Source organism: Ranitomeya variabilis, chromosome 3 (assembly GCF_051348905.1).
Source record: "Ranitomeya variabilis isolate aRanVar5 chromosome 3, aRanVar5.hap1, whole genome shotgun sequence".
NCBI classification, from domain to species: Eukaryota; Metazoa; Chordata; class Amphibia; order Anura; family Dendrobatidae; genus Ranitomeya; species Ranitomeya variabilis.
Window position 1 is genome coordinate 293,804,617 of NC_135234.1, and position 19,496 is coordinate 293,824,112.

The window sequence follows — 19,496 nt, forward strand, 5'->3', positions numbered from 1 at the left end:
TGTGCACGCCCAGAATCACCTGTAGTCTGAAGTATTGACTCTTCTTGTAGGATGAATATTTACCTCTAATATTATCTCCTACAGTTTATTTTCTGTTTGCAAAACAGTAATGGATGGCTACTGAACAATGATGTTTGCAGATATGTTAATTAGATGCCATTGTCCTTGCCTGACATTTTTTTTGCATTCTCAACAGAGGAAGAAAATCCATGCAAACAGTGATGAGATGAAGTAGCATTACTTGATTATTTAAACTACAGTATTATTCCCCTTATCTGTGATGCTGGACTGAAAGACACTTGTTAGATCTAAAAATAGGTTACACGCCTCTGTATAAAGAGACTCAGACAGAGAGAGACAGCCAGAGATTCTGCCAAGGCATCCATACATCCGAAGGACCAGAGACAGGACAGAAGCCATTTTACATCATGGCTCCATCACGAGGGACATGGATTCCAGTACCACCTTTATGCTGATGACACTCAGATCTACCTTTCTGGCCCAGACGTTACCTCTCTGCTGTCCAGAATGCTGGAGAGTCTATCAGCCATATCCTCCTCCTCCTCTCGCTTCCTCAAACTCAATGTGGACAAATCTGAACTCATCATCTTTCCTCCATCTCATAGATCTTCCTAACCTGACCTATCTATCGCAATTAACGACATCATACTTTCCCCCATACCGGAAGTCCGCTGCCTCGGAGTAACCCTTGAATCTGCCCTGTCCTTCAAAAAGCACATCCAAGCTCTTTCCACCTCCTGTCGCCTCCAGCTCTAAAATATCTCCAGAATCCGTCCTTTCCTCAACCGTCAATCAACTAAAATGCTTGTGCATGCCCTCATCTCCCTCCTTGACTACTGCAACATCCTTTTCTGTGGCCTCCCTGCTAACACCCTTGCACCTCTCCAGTCCATCCTTAACTCTGCTGCCCGACTAATCCATCTCCCTCCTCGCTACTCCTCCACTTCCCCCCCTCTGCAAATCTCTTCACTGGCTCCCATTCCCTCAGCGTATCCAGTTAAAATTACTAATACTATCCTACAAAGCCATCCATAACCTGTCTCCTCCATATATCTCTGAACTAATCTCCCGATATCTTCCCTCACGTAATCTTCAGTCCTCCCAAGACCTCCTTTTCTCCTCCACACTTATTCGCTACGCACCTAACTGCCTCCAAGACTTCTCCCGTATACCCCCATCCTCTGGAATTCTTTGCCCCAACACGTCCGACTATCAACCACATTCGGATCCTTCAGACGGAACCTGAAAACCCACCTCTTCAGGAAAGCCTACAGCCTGCACTGACAACGCTGCCTCCTCATAACTACCAAAGCTACCGCCTCACCAACACTGGAGCTCCTGCAACCCTCAATCTATTGTCTCATTCCCCACCATCCTGTAAAATGTAAGCCCGCAAGGGCAGGGTCCTCTCCCCTTTGCATCAGTCTGTAATTGTTAGTTTGCTTACTGTAAGTGATATCTGTATTTGTATGTAACCCCTTCTCATGTACAGCATCATGGAATCAATGGTGCTATATAAATAAATAAATAATCTATCATTCTACATGAAACAACCTAGGGGTTTTCGGCCCCGGTTGGAAGAATACAGATCTGTTCCACGGACCAACGCTTAACCATGGATAAGTTTGAGAAGCCAGGTTGTGACTCTCGGGTTAACTGGCCTTGTACGTCAATGGACTGATATCTCCCTATGCTTGTCGTTACCTCCTCTGTGTGTGCATGCCACAGGTGGAGTAACCGACCTTGGAAGCTCTAAAGCAACATCTGCCATTATCCCGGCGAGTCAGCGGAAGGGTGACATTCTAATGTGCACCATCTTGGGTACTGTGCTGGGACTGTTCTGTGTGTTACTTGTCTGACACACCGCTTTGTGAGATGCAAGGCCTAGTATCTCGGCGGATGGTTCTAACAAGCCCTAGGTTAGGTGGCAATTATAAAGGGGGAGACGACGGATATATGAGACTGAGTTATGTTGATGCCCGCAAGGTATGAGGCCGCGAACGAAAGAAGCATACACCGGGGTCCTGTGCAAACTTGAAAGATGAACCTTACTGAAGACTTGTAACAATTATTTTCAATATAACAGTCATGGGTATCCGATAAAATTTTTCTTACACATTGCGACGGTCAAAGCCTTTTCTGGGTACCGGCCTTGGGAGGATGGTGGTAACTTTCCATTTGACTAACTGTTCTGCATGAAGGGGGAGGATCAGCCGACCTTAATCAGATCAGAGTATCCAGGGAAACTGCTGCACAGTTCTGCAGTTCCTTCTCTTGTCTCAGCACTCTGTTAGGGTGCTATTTGTACTCCCCGCTTGTCCCAATCCAGGAGCCCCAAAATTTTTTACCTCCTCTCCCCACCAAAACCGTCCATAAAGTGTCTTTTTCATCCCCCATGCACCACCTCCAACTCCCACTTATCTTCAAATCAGAAATACACGTTGCAATGCCAAACTAAAGCAGAAGAGAGCAGCATAGTACTACAAGTTTTAATACCAAAACAAGGCAGGAGAGGGCAGCACATAATTAAATAATTTACCTCCTCCCAAGGCAAGACGAGGAGCCGGTGTCACAAATGCAATCATGTAAGGAATAGAGAACACACTTACCATATGACATACATTAGTAATGGTTTTTCTGGTCACTACATATACTCCCCTAGTATAAACAGAGCCGTTCCCAGTGTTTGCCACCATATATATTTTATAAAATAAGACAGGTCAACGTCTAGTTTGAACCAAAGTGCTTTTATAGTCACAATTCCCAAACAGCAGGGTGTGACACCAGCATCTACACCTCCCCGGTATGGGGTGTAGACTTGATACTGAGCAACATGTGAGTTGCAGTGGGGCACTAAGTGAGGGCAGAACCCAATATCTATAGCAAATCTGTGGGATCCATACAAAACTTCCCCCCCATAGGTCACATCGTAACTCTGAGATAGAGTTCTGTCAAAGGTTAATTGGCAGACCTGTAGATATATCGGTGGAAACCTGAATGACTGCAAAATATGTACAGAGGCAGATGTTGAGGTACCAGAAATGGAGTAATATTCTCCCTACCCCCTGTACAAACTTGGGGGGCACTAAATAATCATGAAAGTATCGTAACATCAGATAAACATGCATTTTAGTGTAACAAACTTTATAACTCAAACCTTGGTTTCACGGTAAAAGGAAGGCGTAACATTTCTTCATAACTCAAAAAAAAAAAAAAGAACACAAATACTAGAGCCTCTCTGGAGGTAGAATATCTTGTTCTTGTAGCAAATCTTCCTGCTCGTAGATGCAAGTAACAATCTTAAAGTAATGCATAAAATGTGTAAGGCTATGTGCACACGTAGGAAAAGAGGTGCAGAATTTTCTGCACAAAATCCGCATCTCCTGGCAGAATCCGCAGCTGTGGATTTGCCACGTTTTATATGCGGATTTTTTGCGGTTTTTATGCGGAATTGATGCGGATTTTCTGCTTTTTTGCCACTGCGGATTTTTAACATGGAGGGGTGCATGGGGTGACATGCACTTCTTTGAAATCTGCAGCAATTCCGCACTGATTTTTCCGCACCATCTGCACAGCTATTTTTTTATCCCATTGATTTACATTGTACTGTACATCACAGTGCGGATCTGCAGCGTTTCTGTGCAGAAAATGTTTTGGTCCCCAGGAGCAGGGTCGGGGCACACAGTCCATCAACGTGGCTGCACCGTTTTTTTTTTTATTTTTTTTTATTTAAGCAAAAAGTCTTGGTGTTTCAATAAGAAGGGACATAACATGTGTTAGAACCAACAAAAATTAACCCAAAATTCTCTAACAAACTGAGGGAAAGTCACAGATGTCTCTGTGCTTAACAGGGGATGAAAGTAGTCTTTTCCAGAAGAAAAAGTGGGAAAAAACGTACAGTTCATTCTACAAGTTTTAGTCCAGATACCTAGCTGGTAACTGACCTTTGTTGGTCCTTTGAGAGTGTCGAACCAGATTGAATTCCATAAGGCCAGGATATATCTCTGCAGGGTCATCGAATTCTGGAGAAGATGCACTGTGGGATCTTTTGGACTCCGGAAAAGGTTTGCACTCAAATAACTCGTCCAAAGGTGTTGAATCAGGATGGACGTATTCCGACCTACAGAGTTTTAGTCGATTCCTGTGAACAACCTTGGGTTGTTGAGTATCTCGCTGGATACAATAAATGTCATTCCCCGGGTATGGGATACCTTGGATGATGTAAGGCTGTCTCTCCCATTGTGTATCAAGCTTTCCTATACGATGATTGTTTCTCAACCAGATCTTATCACCTACACGCAAAGGTGTAGCTTTCGCTTGTTTATCAAAATCATGTTGCAGTCTTTTACGAGCTTCTTCCATACGGATATCCATGATTTCTTGGGCTTCCACGAGGCATCTTTGATGATCGTTCACCCACTTAGTAGCAGGCAGAGGATTAATTTCATCGGAGACAGTCAATCCTAGAGCAAGGTCAGCAGGTAGTTTACCTTGGCGTCCGAACAGAAGATAATATGGGGTGTAACCCGTAGAACATTATGAGGTATTATTATACACATAGATGAGCTCTGGGAGTAGTGTTGGCCAGTCAGCCTTTCTGTGAGCTGGAATAGCTCTTAGCAAGTTCAGGATGGTTTGATTCATCTTCTCGCAAAGCCCATTGCACTGCGGATGGTATGCTGTAGTCCTGAGCTTCTGACAATTGTAGTACTTGCACAATTCTTGGAAGAGTTGTAATTCAAAGGCGGAGCCTCGATTGGTCAAAATCTTCTCCGGGCATCCATAAGGTAGCCAGAAGGCTTCCAGATGATAACAGCGGTAGTCTGGGCAGTTAAATCCTTTACAGGGACCGCCACTACAAATTTGGTGAAGTCATCGATGATGGTTAAGACATAGCTATGGCCTGTCCTGCTGAGCTCTACCTTCAGATGATCAATGGCAACCATTTCTAATGGACGTCAACTCACAATCGGATGCAGTGGTACTTTCTGATCAGCTATCACAGTTTTCCTAGGCACACACGTGACATTCCTGGCACCATTTCTCAATGTCTCCCCTCATGTCAATCCAATAAAATCGCCTACGGACTGTGGCTTCCGTCTTTTGCACTCCAAAGTGGCCAGACTGATCATGATAGGCGATGAGAACTGTCTCTACATCTCTCCTTGGGATCACAATTTGATGGAGACGACTACCTGTGATGGGATCCAAGCTACTGTGATACAGCAACCCTTTCTTCACAAAGAACTGCTTTTGCTGTCTCCACAGATGAACTAATTCAGGGTCAGCATCGCCTCTGCGAATTCTCCTGGGAGGTTTCCCTGTGATTAGGAATTCCAAAATTTCTGCAATAACTCTACTTTCAGTCTGTACTTGTATCCATCTGGTTTCCTCTAGCAGAGGGTCTGAACTAGCTCCCTGGCACTGGGAGGCGGAAGTTTCCTGCCAAAGGGCACTGGCCACATTTTGTTGAGCAAAGCGGGCTTAAAAGTTCGATATCTCCACTCTCCACTTCTTCCCAGTGATCTTCATCTGGCAAGGGATCTGAAGAGGTTGGTAATCGGGACAAGGCATCAACATTTTCATTGGACTTCCGAGCACTATACTTGATGATAAAATTGTAGTTAGCTAGTCTTGAGGCTCATCTCTGCTCTAAAGCTCCCAATCTAGCTGTGCTCAAATGAGTAAGAGGATTGTTGTCAGTGTAGGTGATAAATGGAGAGGCAGCTAGATAGTCCTTGAATCGCTCCGTAACGGCCCACACGAGAGCGAGAAACTCTAGTTTAAAGGAACTAATTTTGATCATTTTGTTCCGCTCCTTTAAGAGATCTGCTAGCAAAAGCGATTACTAGCTCTTTTCCATCTTACTTCTGGCTTAGGACTGCTCCTAGTCCCTTTAGACTGGCGTCGGTGTAAAGACTGAAAGGCTTGCTGTAATCCGGGTAAGCTAGAATAGGTGGAGTCGTAAGCTTTTTCTTAAGATGCTGGAAGGCAACTTCCTGCTCTTCTGTGCAATGACTAATAATAGATTTTTTCCTTCCTTTTTTGGGTGACCACGTAAAAGTTCTTGCAATGGTGAAGCGATTTGGGCATAGTTCGGTATTAAGCGTCTATACAAGCCCCTAAATCCCAAGAAACTCTGGACTTACTTCAAGGTAGTAGGTGTGGGCCAGTCCGTGACCACAGTGGTCTTGTCCGGATCAGGTCTCACTCCTTCAGCACTCACAACATGTCCTAGATTGCGTACTTGGGTTTGCAATAAGTGACACTTCGAAGATTTGACTTTCAGGCCATGTTTGATTAGAATCTGCAGAACGTCTGCCAGGTGCTGTAATTGGTCCTCATAAGATTTTGAGTAGACTATAACATCGTCTAGAAAAGGCTACTTTCACACATCAGGTTTTTCCTATTCCGGTTCTGTTTTGTAAAACCGGAGAAATTAAAAACTGGATCCGTTTTTTCCCCATTGACTTGTATTCGCGCCGGATTGCGCTGCATGGTCCACCGATCCTTCCGTTTTTTTCCCGATCTGGCAAAAATTTCAATTCCGGCGTCTGGAAAAAACATCTATAGTAACATTTTTTTGTCTGTGGCAAACAACCGGAAAACACCGAATCCAGCGTTTCCGGCTTTTTGTTGCAATGCTAGTCTATGGGAGCTGGAATGCGTCGGATCCGGAAAAAGCTGGATCCGGCGCCGCATTCCGGTTTTTTAATCTGAGCATGCTCAGAAACAATTGGCTGGCCCACAAGACACATATATAAACAATGCCAGTGAGGCCCTCACTCATTTCCAGACATCAAGAGAGACTGCCAGCAAAAGAGAGCCTGCCAGCCACAGAGCCTGCCAGCCACAGAGACTGCCAGCCACAGAGACTGCCAGCCACAGAGACTGCCAGCCACGTCTTCTTACGGGAGCCCTCCCCACGTCGGCAGCGCACGGAGGTAAATAAAAGTTTTGCTTTTAGTGACATTTTTTTTTTGCCCTGTCTGTATCTGTCCCATATCTATCTCTCTGTCCCATATCTATCTCTCTGTCCCATATCTATCTCTGTCCCATATCTATCTCTGTCCCATATCTATCTCTCTATCTATCTATATTTTATTAATTAATATATTTATCAATCTATCATTTTTGTATAACAGGAAGCTGCAGCAGAAGAGGTGCTTCCAGAAGAAGACCGAAGGGGTGAAGAGAGACCTGGAGTGGGATCGCAATTGGTAAGTTTCTTGCATGCATCGCAGAACCACAACCTCACACTACACCCAACACCTAAAAACAAAATATTACCGAAAGAACACTGCACACAACACATATAAACTGATCATTACAGACATCACACAACATACAACACACACAAAATGATCATTATAGACATCACACTGCACACAACACATAAAAAGCCAATATACAAGCACATAATTTTTTTTTTCTTATAGTCTTCTGATTCTGGTGCTCGATCCAAAGGTCCTCAGAGCGGCTCCCAGGGTAGTCGGCGTGAGGGCAGCCTTCATCGTGTAAGTGTAATAGGATGCAGGTACTGAGTATGTCACCACGGAACAGACAGACCAACAGTTGAGGGGTTTAATAACAGGGATATGGTTCTCCTTGCAGTGAGGAAGCAATGCAAAATAACTAACAATAAAACAATGCAAAAATACGGGAGTTAAACAATATAACCGAATTAAGCAGGATTCCTTGAGAAAAGAACACTTATTCTGAAGAGGACTTGCTTGGAGGGTCGTCTTCTCCAACGTAGGCGCCGAGAAACAGTGGCACTTGTCGTCCCTCTGTTGTCCGTGGGCAGAGTAGTCTCTGAGAGCCTGCTGCCTGGGGTTTCGGGAGTTAATGTGGTATGCACAGGCTCTGAGTCTAACTTTTACAGCACAACCTGGAAAATCGGGGCTCCGCACTGTTGTCTCTATACCAGGAAAACAGGGGCTCCGCAATGTTAAGTCTCTGTACCAGGAAAACAGGGGCTCCGCAATGTTAAAGTTTCTGTACCAGGGTGTCATTGTCTCTAAAACAGGTCTCAAAGTGCCCCTCTCCAGTCACAGCAGAGTCCGCTTTATGTACTCACGAGATACAGTCTTTCTGGACAGTCTCTCTCTATTTGTCCTCAGACCGGGAGCTCTCTCTCTCTCTCTCTTCTGAAGCGCAGCTGCACCCTGCTCTGCACGCTGCTCTGTCTCCTGCGCGCGTCCCTTTCCCGCCCTGTGGCTGCTTCCTTTCTGTCCCAGTCTCTCCCTAGGGAACCCGCAGCACAGCTCAATGGTTCCGGGCACAGAGCCAAGAAGGTAACCGCCCCCAGACTCTTCTTGTGCTTTTAACTCCTTACATTCCCCCCCTCTTTCTGCTCGCCATTCCACGGGCGAGATCCTCAGGAGTTCCTGTTGGCAATCTTCCAGTCCTTGCACAATCTGCTGCCAGATGATTGTAGCAAACAGGGGGTACACCAGCCGTTGAACGTTCAGAGCATCTCAAACCAGCAGGGGTGGTGGTGTCAGCTGCTGTGGGAGGAGTCGAGGCTTCCTCCGATACATTGGTAGAATCTGGCACCAGCCCTGTCCCTGGGTTCACTGGAAGAGATTCGGAGTCTTCCTCGTCTTCCACATCTACATTGATCACTGGTGTCGCCGTTGGGGGTGCTGGAGTCAATTGGACTGATTCAGGATCTCGAGACAAACATGGGCGCAACATATTCCTGTGCAGCGTGCGGGTGGGAGTCCCTTCTTCCGTTTCGGGCTGGACCTCATAAACGGGGCCCCCGTTGCCGAGCCGCCGCTTCACTCGGTACGGCCTTTTCTCCCACCGGTACTCTAGTTTGTTGTGTGGGCGCTTTTCCCTCACTAAGACTCGGTCTCCAGGCCGCAGGGCTGTCCCCTTTTGAGGAGCTACCTGGGGATGTTCCAATTCTTGCAGCCGGTCCTGCACTAGACGTTGAATTGTCCGCAGCCGACGACGATGTTCTTGAACCCAGGAGTACACCCCCGTCCGTGGGTAGTCCTCCTCGGGTTCCAGCGCCAGCTCTGCCAGTCCCTTCCCGGGTCGGCCAAAGAACAGAGAGTAGGGGGTGAATCCGGTGGTGCTGTGTTTACGATTGTTATACGCCCATACCAATTCAGGGACGGACTCAGTCCACTTCGCCTTCTGGTCCTCCTCCAGGGTCCTCAGCATTTGAAACAGAGTGTGGTTAAATCTTTCACAAGCCCCATTCCCCTGTGGATGATAAGGGGTGGTCCGGGACTTATCGATTTTGTACAGCTGGTGCAGCTCCTCCATCACTCTTCTGAGGAAGCAGGCCCCTTGATCAGAATGAATGCGCTTGGGACACCCGTACACCTGGATGAAGTGTTTGCAGATTGCGTGAGCCGCAGACTCGGCAGTCTGGTCCCGCGTGGGCGTCACTACGGCAAATTTAGTAAAGTGGTCTATCATCACTAAACAATGCTCATAACCTTGGTGTGCTGGTCCAATTGTCAAGTAATCTATTGCCAGTAGGTCCATGGGGCCAGAAGACCTCACCGTCTCTGTGGGAGCTCGTTGTTCTGGTGGTTTGACCAGCTCACAACTTCTGCATTACAGACATACTTTATCCACAGTGTTCCTTAAGTGGGGTTGATAAAATAGGCGCTGTAACCACTGGATAGTCTTTTCTGGCCCAAAGTGTGCTCCTTTCTCATGTGCTTCCTTAGCCACCTGGTCTATCATGGACGAGGGAATCACTGTCTGCCATACAAGACTGAGTTCTGTTTGCAGGAATACCTTCCGGTACAGGATACCATCCCGCAACTCGAGCCTCTCCCACTGGCGTAGCATCTTCAGTACTTCAGGTGACATGGACCTCCTCTCATGTCGATTGGGCATTTGTTCAGACACGACCCACCTTCTCAACTGAGCTAGCTCCGGATCCTCCTGCTGTACTCGGACCCACTCATCGCGAGGCTGCTCCAGCAAGTTCACACAGGCCTCTTCCTGTTCAATTTCCCGCGCCGCTGCCACCGTCCTGGCAGTCTCTCCAAAACCTGGAACCTCTACATCTTCCAGTTCTTCATCCTGGCTGGGTGCTGGTTTGCGATAGTTTACTCGGGAGAGGGCATCCGCATGTACATTCTCAGCTCCTCTTTTATACAAAATTCTGTATCGGAACTTGGTCATTCGGGCTACCCAACGTTGTTCTAGGGCGCCTAACTTGGCATTCTCGAGATGGGCCAACGGATTGTTATCGGTGCGTACATGAACTTCTGAGCCAGCCAGATATTCCGCGAACTTCAGTCATTGCCCACACCAGCGCCAACAGCTCCAACTTAAATGAACTGTAGTTTTCTGGATTCCTTTCTGAGTCATGCAGAGACAGACTGGCGTATGCGATGACGCGCTCTTTCCCGTCCTGCATCTGCGACAGTACAGCCCCGAGGCCCTGCAGGCTCCCATCAGTGTGCAAGATGAACGGTTGTGTGAAGTCAGCGTAGGCCAGCACGGGGGCCTCCGTCAAAGCCTTCTTCAAAGCCAAGAATGCCTCCTCCTGATGCTTCCCCCACTGTATGTTCCTGTTTTTGGCGCAAGAGGGCACTCCCCTCAACAACTCCTGGAGTGGATTAGCAAGGCGGGTAAAGTCTTTTACAAAGCGTCTGAAATATCCCGTGAGTCCCAGGAACGCACGCACATCTTTCACCGTTTTTGGAGTTGGCCACTCTTGTACCGCAGCGATCTTCTCCTGGGAAGGCCTCACCCCCTCAGCAGAGACAACATGTCCCAAGTATTCAATCTCGGTACGGAAGAGGTGGCATTTCTGGGGTTTCACTTTCAAGCCATACTTCTGTAGCCGACTCAGAACTTGCTCTAGCCTCTGCAGATGCTCCTCAAAGGTGGGGGCAAAGACGATGATATCATCCAAGAAGATCAAAGTGGCTTCAAAGTTCAGGTCTCCCAGACATCTCTCCATGAGTCGCTGAAATGTTCCTGGGGCGTTTGCTAGGCCGAAGGGCATCCGGTCAAACTCATACAGTCCCATCGGAAGGATGAAAGCCGTCTTGGCACGGTCTTGCTCAGACATGGGCACCTGCCAGTAGCTGCTGGCCAAGTCTAACATGGATAAATATCTGGCATTCCCTAGTGCCGTCAGGGACTCATCTATCCTGGGCAGTGGGTACGAGTCCCGCACTGTACAAGCGTTGAGCCGCCGATAGTCCACACAGAACCGCAGGGACCCGTCTTTTTTTCTCACCAAGACGATAGGGGCAGCCCACGGGCTCTGACTCTCACGTATAACTCCCTTCTTCAGCATGTGTGACAGCATTCCCTTCACCTCCTGGTACATCTGTGGGGGTATTTGGCGGTACCATTCCCGGATTGGTGCCGCATCCCCGGTGGGTATCTCGTGGGTGATGGCCGTGGTACGTCCAAAGTCATCTTCATCTTTGGCGAACGCATCCTGAAATTTCCCCAATACAGCTTCTACCTGAGGTACCTGCTGCGGAGTAAGTTCCGAGAGCTCCGCCCTCATGCGTTCCAGTATCTGGCGCCCTTCTTGCATTAATCTGGGGTCCGGAGCTGCCTCCGCCTTGACGGTCACCAGCCACGGATCTTCTGGCCTTGCCGTCAGCTGTACCGCCTCAGTGGGGACCAACTCGTCTGGAAGGCCCAGGACTTGAGCGACTTCGCTTCTAGGGGGCAACGTTGTATCTGTCTCCCCCAAATTGATACAGCGCACAAGGACCGTTCCATCCCGCACGGTAGCCAGGGACCGTGCGACCAATATTCCTGACGGCAGCTGGTCGGCTCTGCTGGGCTCAATTTGGACTTTGACCCCCTCCAGCGGGATGCCAGCTCGTACAGACAGGGGAAGCACTGTCTGCCCAGGGGGCAACACTCGATTGACGGAGGCGGGGACGACGACTTTGCCGAGTTCCTTTCCGTCGCTGTATGCTTCCCGGACCTGGGCGGTCCATATCAGTTGTTGGAAGACACTTCTCTGGGGGGTTTGATCGCTCCATTGTTGTAGGAACTGTTCCGGGGACTCGTTGAAAATGAGGCTTCCGAGGTCTTTTAACACATTCATGCCCAGGGTCACGGTATGGTCTTTAGCTACCTCTCCATCCACCAGTACCACTCCTCTCCTCCCGAGGTCTTTTCCGCAGACTTCTATGTTCATCCATACCACCCCTGCGACCGGGATGGGCAAGTGATTGGCCACCATAAGTTTGATCACAGGGCCCCATTCGGGCCGTCGCGCCTCTGTGAAGTGATGGCGGAAATATCTCTCAGGCATGGTGGTCACTTGTGAGCCGGTGTCCATCAAGCATCGCACTGCTCTTCCATTGATTTCTGCCCAGACCAGAGGGCACATGGAAACAAGGCTGTGGGGACTTTTACTCCTCCTCCTCTGTTCTTCACGCTCTGAGCGGCGCCCCTCAAGCCCAGAGCCACCTAGTTTAAAGGAGGATGTGGGGATGGTCGGCTCCGCCGGGGACACCATCGAGCAATGTGGCCGGACTCTCCACAAGTGTAGCATGTAAGAGGGCTTCTCCTCCTGGTAGTTTCACCCTCCCTTCGGGGGGCAGCTGTCTCGCACCAGAGGGCCAGGCCCCTCTGCCAGAGTTCTTCTGGTGGCCGCCATTTCTTCACGGACCTGTCTAATCTCCATTCTCAGCACCACATCAACTGACCCTACTCCTACACCGTCCTTTCGTCTGATAGCAGTGTGAAGCTCTTGTAGGGCATTCATGAATTGGGTCACGGTCTCCCCCTCCCGTTGTACCCAGTGAAACAGTCGCATGCGAAGTTCCCCTACGTCAGTGGGGTCCCCATGCGTTTCCTCAAGTATGCGCAGCACTTTGTCCAGAGTATCTCTCTCCCGGGGGGACCTATGCATGACAGAATCCCGCGCCTCCCCCTCCAGGGCCATCAATGCAATTTCTGCCTCCAGGGCTGGTGTCATGGGGTGCATATGCTTCATTCCCCGGATACGCTCTGTCCAACTCCACAACATTACATTGTTCCCAGTGAACCTTGGCAAATTATTCAACATGGCTCCCAGGGAAATGCTAGACCTGGGAACTTCCCCAGCTGCTTGGTCTGCCCTGTCCGCGCTACCGTGTGACATCCTGCCGACTACGCCAAATGTAATAGGATGCAGGTACTGAGTATGTCACCACGGAACAGACAGACCAACAGTTGAGGGGTTTAATAACAGGGATATGGTTCTCCTCGCAGGGAGGAAGTAATGCAAAATAACTAACAATAAAACAATGCAAAAATACGGGAGTTAAACAATATAACCGAATTAAGCAGGATTCCTTGAGAAAAGAACACTTATTCTGAAGATGACTTGCTTGGAGGGTCGTCTTCTCCAACGTAGGCGCCGAGAAACAGTGGCACTTGTCGTCCCTCTGTTGTCCGTGGGCAGAGTAGTCTCTGAGAGCCTGCTGCCTGGGGTTTCGGGAGTTAATGTGGTATGCACAGGCTCTGAGTCTAACTTTTACAGCACAACCTGGAAATCGGGGCTCCGCACTGTTGTCTCTATACCAGGAAAACAGGGGCTCCGCAATGTTAAAGTTTCTGTACCAGGGTGTCATTGTCTCTAAAACAGGTCTCAAAGTGCCCCTCTCCAGTCACAGCAGAGTCCGCTTTATGCACTCACGAGATACAGTCTTTCTGGGCAGTCTCTCTCTATTTGTCCTCAGACCGGGAGCTCTCTCTCTCTCTCTCTTCTGAAGCGCAGCTGCACCCTGCTCTGCACGCTGCTCTGTCTCCTGCGCGCGTCCCTTTCCCGCCCTGTTGCTGCTTCCTTTCTGTCCCAGTCTCTCCCTAGGGAACCCGCAGCACAGCTCAATGGTTCCGGGCACAGAGCCAAGAAGGTAACCGCCCCCAGACTCTTCTTGTGCTTTTAACTCCTTACATTAGCACCATTTTTTTTTTTTTTTAATTTTAAACTTTATGTTGTTTTGAATCTAATTTTTTTTTCCTTTTGTAACAGGCTTCACAGCGTGCTCCTGAGTCAGACGGTGAGGCGGTCGGGCTAAATATCGACCTCCTCATCGATCTGATCCGAGAGTGGGAGCCGCTGTGGAACATGGGTGACCGCCGCCACGCTGATGTAATTGTGACCCGACTCTGGGAGCAAGTCTGCCAACAGCTTGTATACAACTCCGAGGACCTCGATGTTCGGGCCCAGAATCAAGCACGTAAGTATACACAGTTCAATTATTTTGCTGGATTTAAAAAGGAACCTGTCACCCCCCCAGGCATTTTTAACTAAAAGAGCCATCCATCTTGTGCAGCACTAATGCTGCATTCTGACAAAGTGGCTCTTTTAGTTCTTGTTCCTGCCACTACTGAAAGAATCGCTTATCAAATTTGTCCCTCATACATTGAATTCGTCCGGTGGGCAGGTCTTTCCTCCCTAACACAGACGCACCACAGCCGTCAGTTACTTCCTCATGTTTACAGGGCGCCGCCTCCTCAGCGTTATTGAATTGTCCCGGTGCCTGCGCTGTGATCTTAGGCCTTGGGCATGCGCAGTTTGCGCTGCCCGTCCACGGACATCATTTGATGTCTTTCTTATTGTGCCTGCGTGGACGCTGATTTATTCACACTGAGGGGCTGGGATTCTTGGGCATGCGCAGTACTTATCTGCAGCTCTCCCTCATCTCCCTCTGCCTTCCTCCTACGGTGCAGTGTCAGAGGTATCGTCAGATATCTTCAGATGCCTATGACGCTGCAAAGTAGGAAAGAGGGAGAGGGAGATGAGGGAGAGGGAGATGAGGGAGAGGATGCAGATGTGAGGGAAGGCTGGAAAGTTTCAGATGGGCCATGACTGTCGAAGTGTCCCGCGGTGGCGGACTCCTGAGGGATCGCCCCAGAAGGGTTCAACTCAGCTGCAGGCTCCCGAGTGCTGCTGAAGGTGCTGCGGAACAAAGAGAAAACACATATGAGAAAAATTTCTCTGGGTCTCCTCGTAGCTCCATGTACAGTGTAGAAAACACCCCACGTGTCATTCTCTGAAGTGATGGGGTGGATCCACAAACGCCGTCAGCACAGGTGCATGATGCGTTGTCTCTCTCGCTCCTTCTCCAGAACAGTTGTTTTCAAGCGATTCGCCTCCACAGTGAAATCCATGTTGATCTTCATAATATTTGCAATAACGACATCCATCTTGCTCTCAAAACACTTGCTCCTCTACAACCTGTCATAGATAGGCTGTAGGAACACTGTATATATAGGTTTTCAGTGGCCAATCACATTTGGGAGCCTCCCAGGGGCATTTTTAAAAACCTGATCCGTCAAAAAACGGATAAAAAAAAAAAAAGAAGAAAAGGATGCAAAACTGATGGAATGGATCCGGTTTTCCGCTGGTTCCGCAATCCGGATACGGCAAAAAATCAGATCCGTTCCATCAGTTTTTCACACTTTATGCCGGATCCGGAGCTGCGGCACGACGTCGGAACAGACATGACAGCAAAAACCTGATGTGTGAAAGTAGCCTAAAGCAAAAAACAGTCTCAAAGTTTTTGTGGCCCAAACAAAGTTCCATTAGGCTACTTTCACACTAGCGTCGGGAACAACCCGTCGCTGTGCGTCGGGCCAACGTTCCCGACGCTAGCGTGGTCTCCGCCGCACAACGGGGGCAGCGGATGCATTTTTCCCACGCATCCGCTGCCCCATTGTGAGGTGCGGGGAAGTGCGGGGAGGTGGGGGCGGAGTTCCGGCCGCGCATGCGCGGTCGGAAAAAGCGGACCGTCGAGAGCAAAAAACGTTACATGTAACGTTTTTTTTTCCCGACGATCCGCTACCACACGCCCAAGCGTCGCAAAACAGACGCAACGTTTTGCAATGCGTCGCAAATGCGTCGCTAATGTTAGTCTATGACGAAAAAACGTATCCAGCAAGAACTTTTGCTGGATGCGTATTTTCGGCAAAACGACGCATTTGCGACGTATTGCAGTTAACGCTAGTGTGAAAGTAGCCTTAGCCTTTGAAAAGTTCTTGGGGCATTGCAGAGTCCGAAAGGCATGTCATTGAATTCAAGGAGGCCCATTGGGGAGGTAAACGCCGTTTTCTCACGATCTTCCTCCGACATAGGCACGTGCCAGTACCCACTTGTTAAATCTAAAGTGGAGAAATATGCAGCAGACCCCAGAGCGGTGAGTGACTCTTCGATGCGTGGTAATGCTGTTTATCTTGCGGTAGTCCACGCAGAATCGGATACTGACGTCTTTTTTTCTTCACCAAAACTAAAAGGTGCAGCCCAGCCGCTTGTCCCAATCCAGGAGCCTCAATTTTCTACCTCTACCCACCAAATCCGTCCGTAAAGTGTATTTTTCATCCCCCACGCACCACCTCCAACTGCCACTTATCACCATATCAGAAAAACACGTTGCAATGCCAAACTAAGGCAGAAAAGGGCAGCATAGTACTACAAGTTGTAATACCAAAACAAGGCAGGAGAGGGAAGCATAGAATTAAATAATTTACCTCCTCCCAAGGCAAGACGAGGAGGCTGTTTCACAAGTGTAATCATGTAAGGAATAGAGAACACACTTCCCATATGACATATAACATACAATAGTAATGGTTTTCTGGTCACTACACCTGTTTTGTCGTTCAATAAAGCATTGCCACAGTGTTTTACCCTCACACTGTGTTGTCTGAGTAGCGTTATACCCACAATAAAGGGAGAACGGGCATTCGGTGGGACAAATCTCTGGTCCAAATAGTTACGGCTAGCGGATCAGGGTGCCCAAACTACAAACCCCCCCTTCCCCCGTGTCTCCACAGCGGGACTGGGTCAGGGCAAGAGTGAGGGATTTTGTTGCTTTCAAGGTGAGAAAAGGGTGGATTCTAGAGATGTTCTTTAGGTGCAAGCGACAAGAGCGGTCAAGAGATTATATATAAGTAGGTGAAAGAAAGGTTGGTGTCAAACATAAGACCTAGACATCCCTGCTACTACCTAGGCATTATTGTGGTGCCACACTCGGAAAGGAAGATGTCACCTTTAGGGAGGACAGTAGATGACGGGAGCAGAACTTGTTCAGTTTTGGAAAGGTTGAGTTTCAGATAGAGAGCAGACATGATGTAGGAAACTGCGGACAGATAGTCTCTGGTTTTCTGTAGTACAGCTGGGGTAAGGTCAGGAGATTGATTGTACAGTTGTGTGTCAGCATGGTACTGAAAGCAAAATTTGCTCATAGTCTGTCCAATTGGGGCTGTGTAGAGAGAAAAGAAGAGGGCCAAGGACTAAACCCTAAGGGACACCAATAGTGAGAGGAAGAAATGGAGCCAGCGAGTACAACTCAGGGTTGGGTTATAAAAAAAAATTCTAATCTCTGATGATCCCAAGGAGCACCATAATATCAATTACTAAATGGAAAGAATAAGGTACCATAAACAAACATGCCAAAAGAGGGACGCTCACCAAAACGCTCAGCCCAGGAACGGATGCATTAGTCAGAGAGGCAGCACAGAGACCAAAGGAAACCCTAAAAGAGCTGTAGAGTTCACAAGTAGAGACTGGAGTATCTGTTCATACAACCACAATAAGATGTACACTCCATAGAGGTGGCCTTTATGGAAGAGTAGACAGATAAAAGCCTTTACTTGCTTACAAAAAACAGTAAGGCTAGGTTCTCATTGCGTTAGGGCAATCCGTTTAGCGCTAAGTGCTAGCGGATTGCGCTAACGCAATGTCTTTTTCGGGGTCGCGTTAAACGTCCCCGCTAGCGCAGATCCCCGATCTGCCAGAGCGGGAAACGGACCTCGGGCGCGCCGCGGACGCTGCAAGCAGCGTCCGAGGCGCGCCACAAAAGAACGGCACATCGCTAGCGCGTGCCGAAAATGGCACGCGCTAGCAATGGCGCTTTAACATTGCTGGCAATGGGAGCGCTAACGGACGCATTGCACGGCGTTAATTTCGCCGTGCAACGCTGTCCGTTAGCGCTCACACCAAAACGCAATGAGAACCCAGCCTAAGGCTTGTTTTGAGTTTGGCAAATGTCATGTGGGAGACTCCCCAAATGTATGGAGGAAGGTGCTTTGGTCAGATGAGAATTTTTTCAGCAGCAGGTACAGGAAAAAAGGTCCAAGTAGAGGGAAAGATGGAGGTACAAAATACAGGGATATTCTTAATCAAAACCTGTTTCAGTCTGTCAGTGATTTGAAACTGGGACAGAGATTCACTTTCCAACAAGACCAAATTTAACTTTTTGTCCACCAAGGCAAATGCTTTGTCTGGCGCCAAACTAACAGAGCTCATCACCCCAAGAACACCATCCTCACAGTGAAACATGGTGATGATAGCATCATGCCGTGGGAATGTTTATTGGCAGAAGGACCGCAAAAATGGTCCGAGTTGCGGGGAAGATGAATGGGGCAAAATGCAGCTATAATTTTGAGCAAAACCTGATTCAGTTTGTCACTGATTTGAGACTGGGACAGAGGTTCACCTTCCAACAAGACAATGACTCAAAGCATACTTCTAAAGCTACACTTGAGTGGTTTAGGGGGAAATGTGCTAATGTTTGAGTGGCCTAGTCAAAGCCCAGACCTTAATCCAATTGAGAAGCTATGGTCAGACTTGAAGATTGCTGTTCACCAGAGGAAACCAGCTAACTTGAAAGAGCTGGGGCAGTTTGCCTTGAGGAATGGACAAAAATCCCAGTGGCAAGATGTGGAAAGCTCATAAACACTTATCCAAAGAGACTTGCAGCTGTAATTGCAAAATGAAGCTCTACAAAGTACTGACTTGGGAGTGATTAGTCATGCACACTGAAATTTTCAGTTATTATGTCTGTTTGCTTCACAGAAAAGAAAAACAAATGTTCACACTTTTGTAGGCATTTCATTTACATTAACTGATGCAAACCCTAATAAAAAAAAAAAAAACTGAAATTCCAGGTTGTGAGGTAGGAAAAAAAAAAATGCCAAGGAAGACGAATACTTTCGCAAGCCACTGTATGTTTACCATTGAAACTTGATTTAAATAAGATCACTTTATGCTGAAAAGTTTCCTTTATATATTTTCACACTTACCACCATACCAGCACTTTGTGTTCCCATCTTCAGCTCTCAAAAGCCAAGCCTGACTCCAGGAGTGAGCAAGGTCTATTATGAGGATAAGCTGGACCAGAAAGAATAGGAAACCACCAACCATGCCAAAATAATACCATACTGTATGGAATAAAATGACAAAATTAAAAGAATAGAATATATATGCTTACAAATGTGAAGACACATAAGACATTTACTACATGTTCAGGTTATTTACAACACTAGGTAAAATGCAAGTGTATCATACAGGTAAGTGTGCCTCACAAGGTACCATTAAGTCATGTAGGGAAAGAAGGAACAGGAGCAAGTAAAGGATAATAACCAATGTCATAAGCTGTTACCTGTGGTAAATACGCCATTTGGGATAAAGAAAGCACCAACTGTAATTCCCACTAAAATCAGGAACTTAAAAAACCAAAACCTGAGAT

General features: G+C 47.9%; 1 protein-coding gene across 4 annotated transcripts in view; it reads right to left on the bottom strand.

Annotated features, from left to right (window-relative positions):
* SERINC2 (serine incorporator 2) overlaps positions 1-19,496 on the bottom strand; it is a 313,329-nt gene that overhangs the window by 78,116 nt on the left and 215,717 nt on the right. For all 4 annotated transcript variants that reach the window (XM_077295553.1, XM_077295556.1, XM_077295554.1 and 1 more), the window contains exons 4-5: positions 19,410-19,489; positions 19,051-19,188 (exon numbers count right to left, since the gene is read on the bottom strand). In XM_077295553.1, the coding sequence (XP_077151668.1) occupies positions 19,051-19,188; positions 19,410-19,489 (218 nt within the window). The remainder of the gene's footprint in view (positions 1-19,050; positions 19,189-19,409; positions 19,490-19,496) is intronic.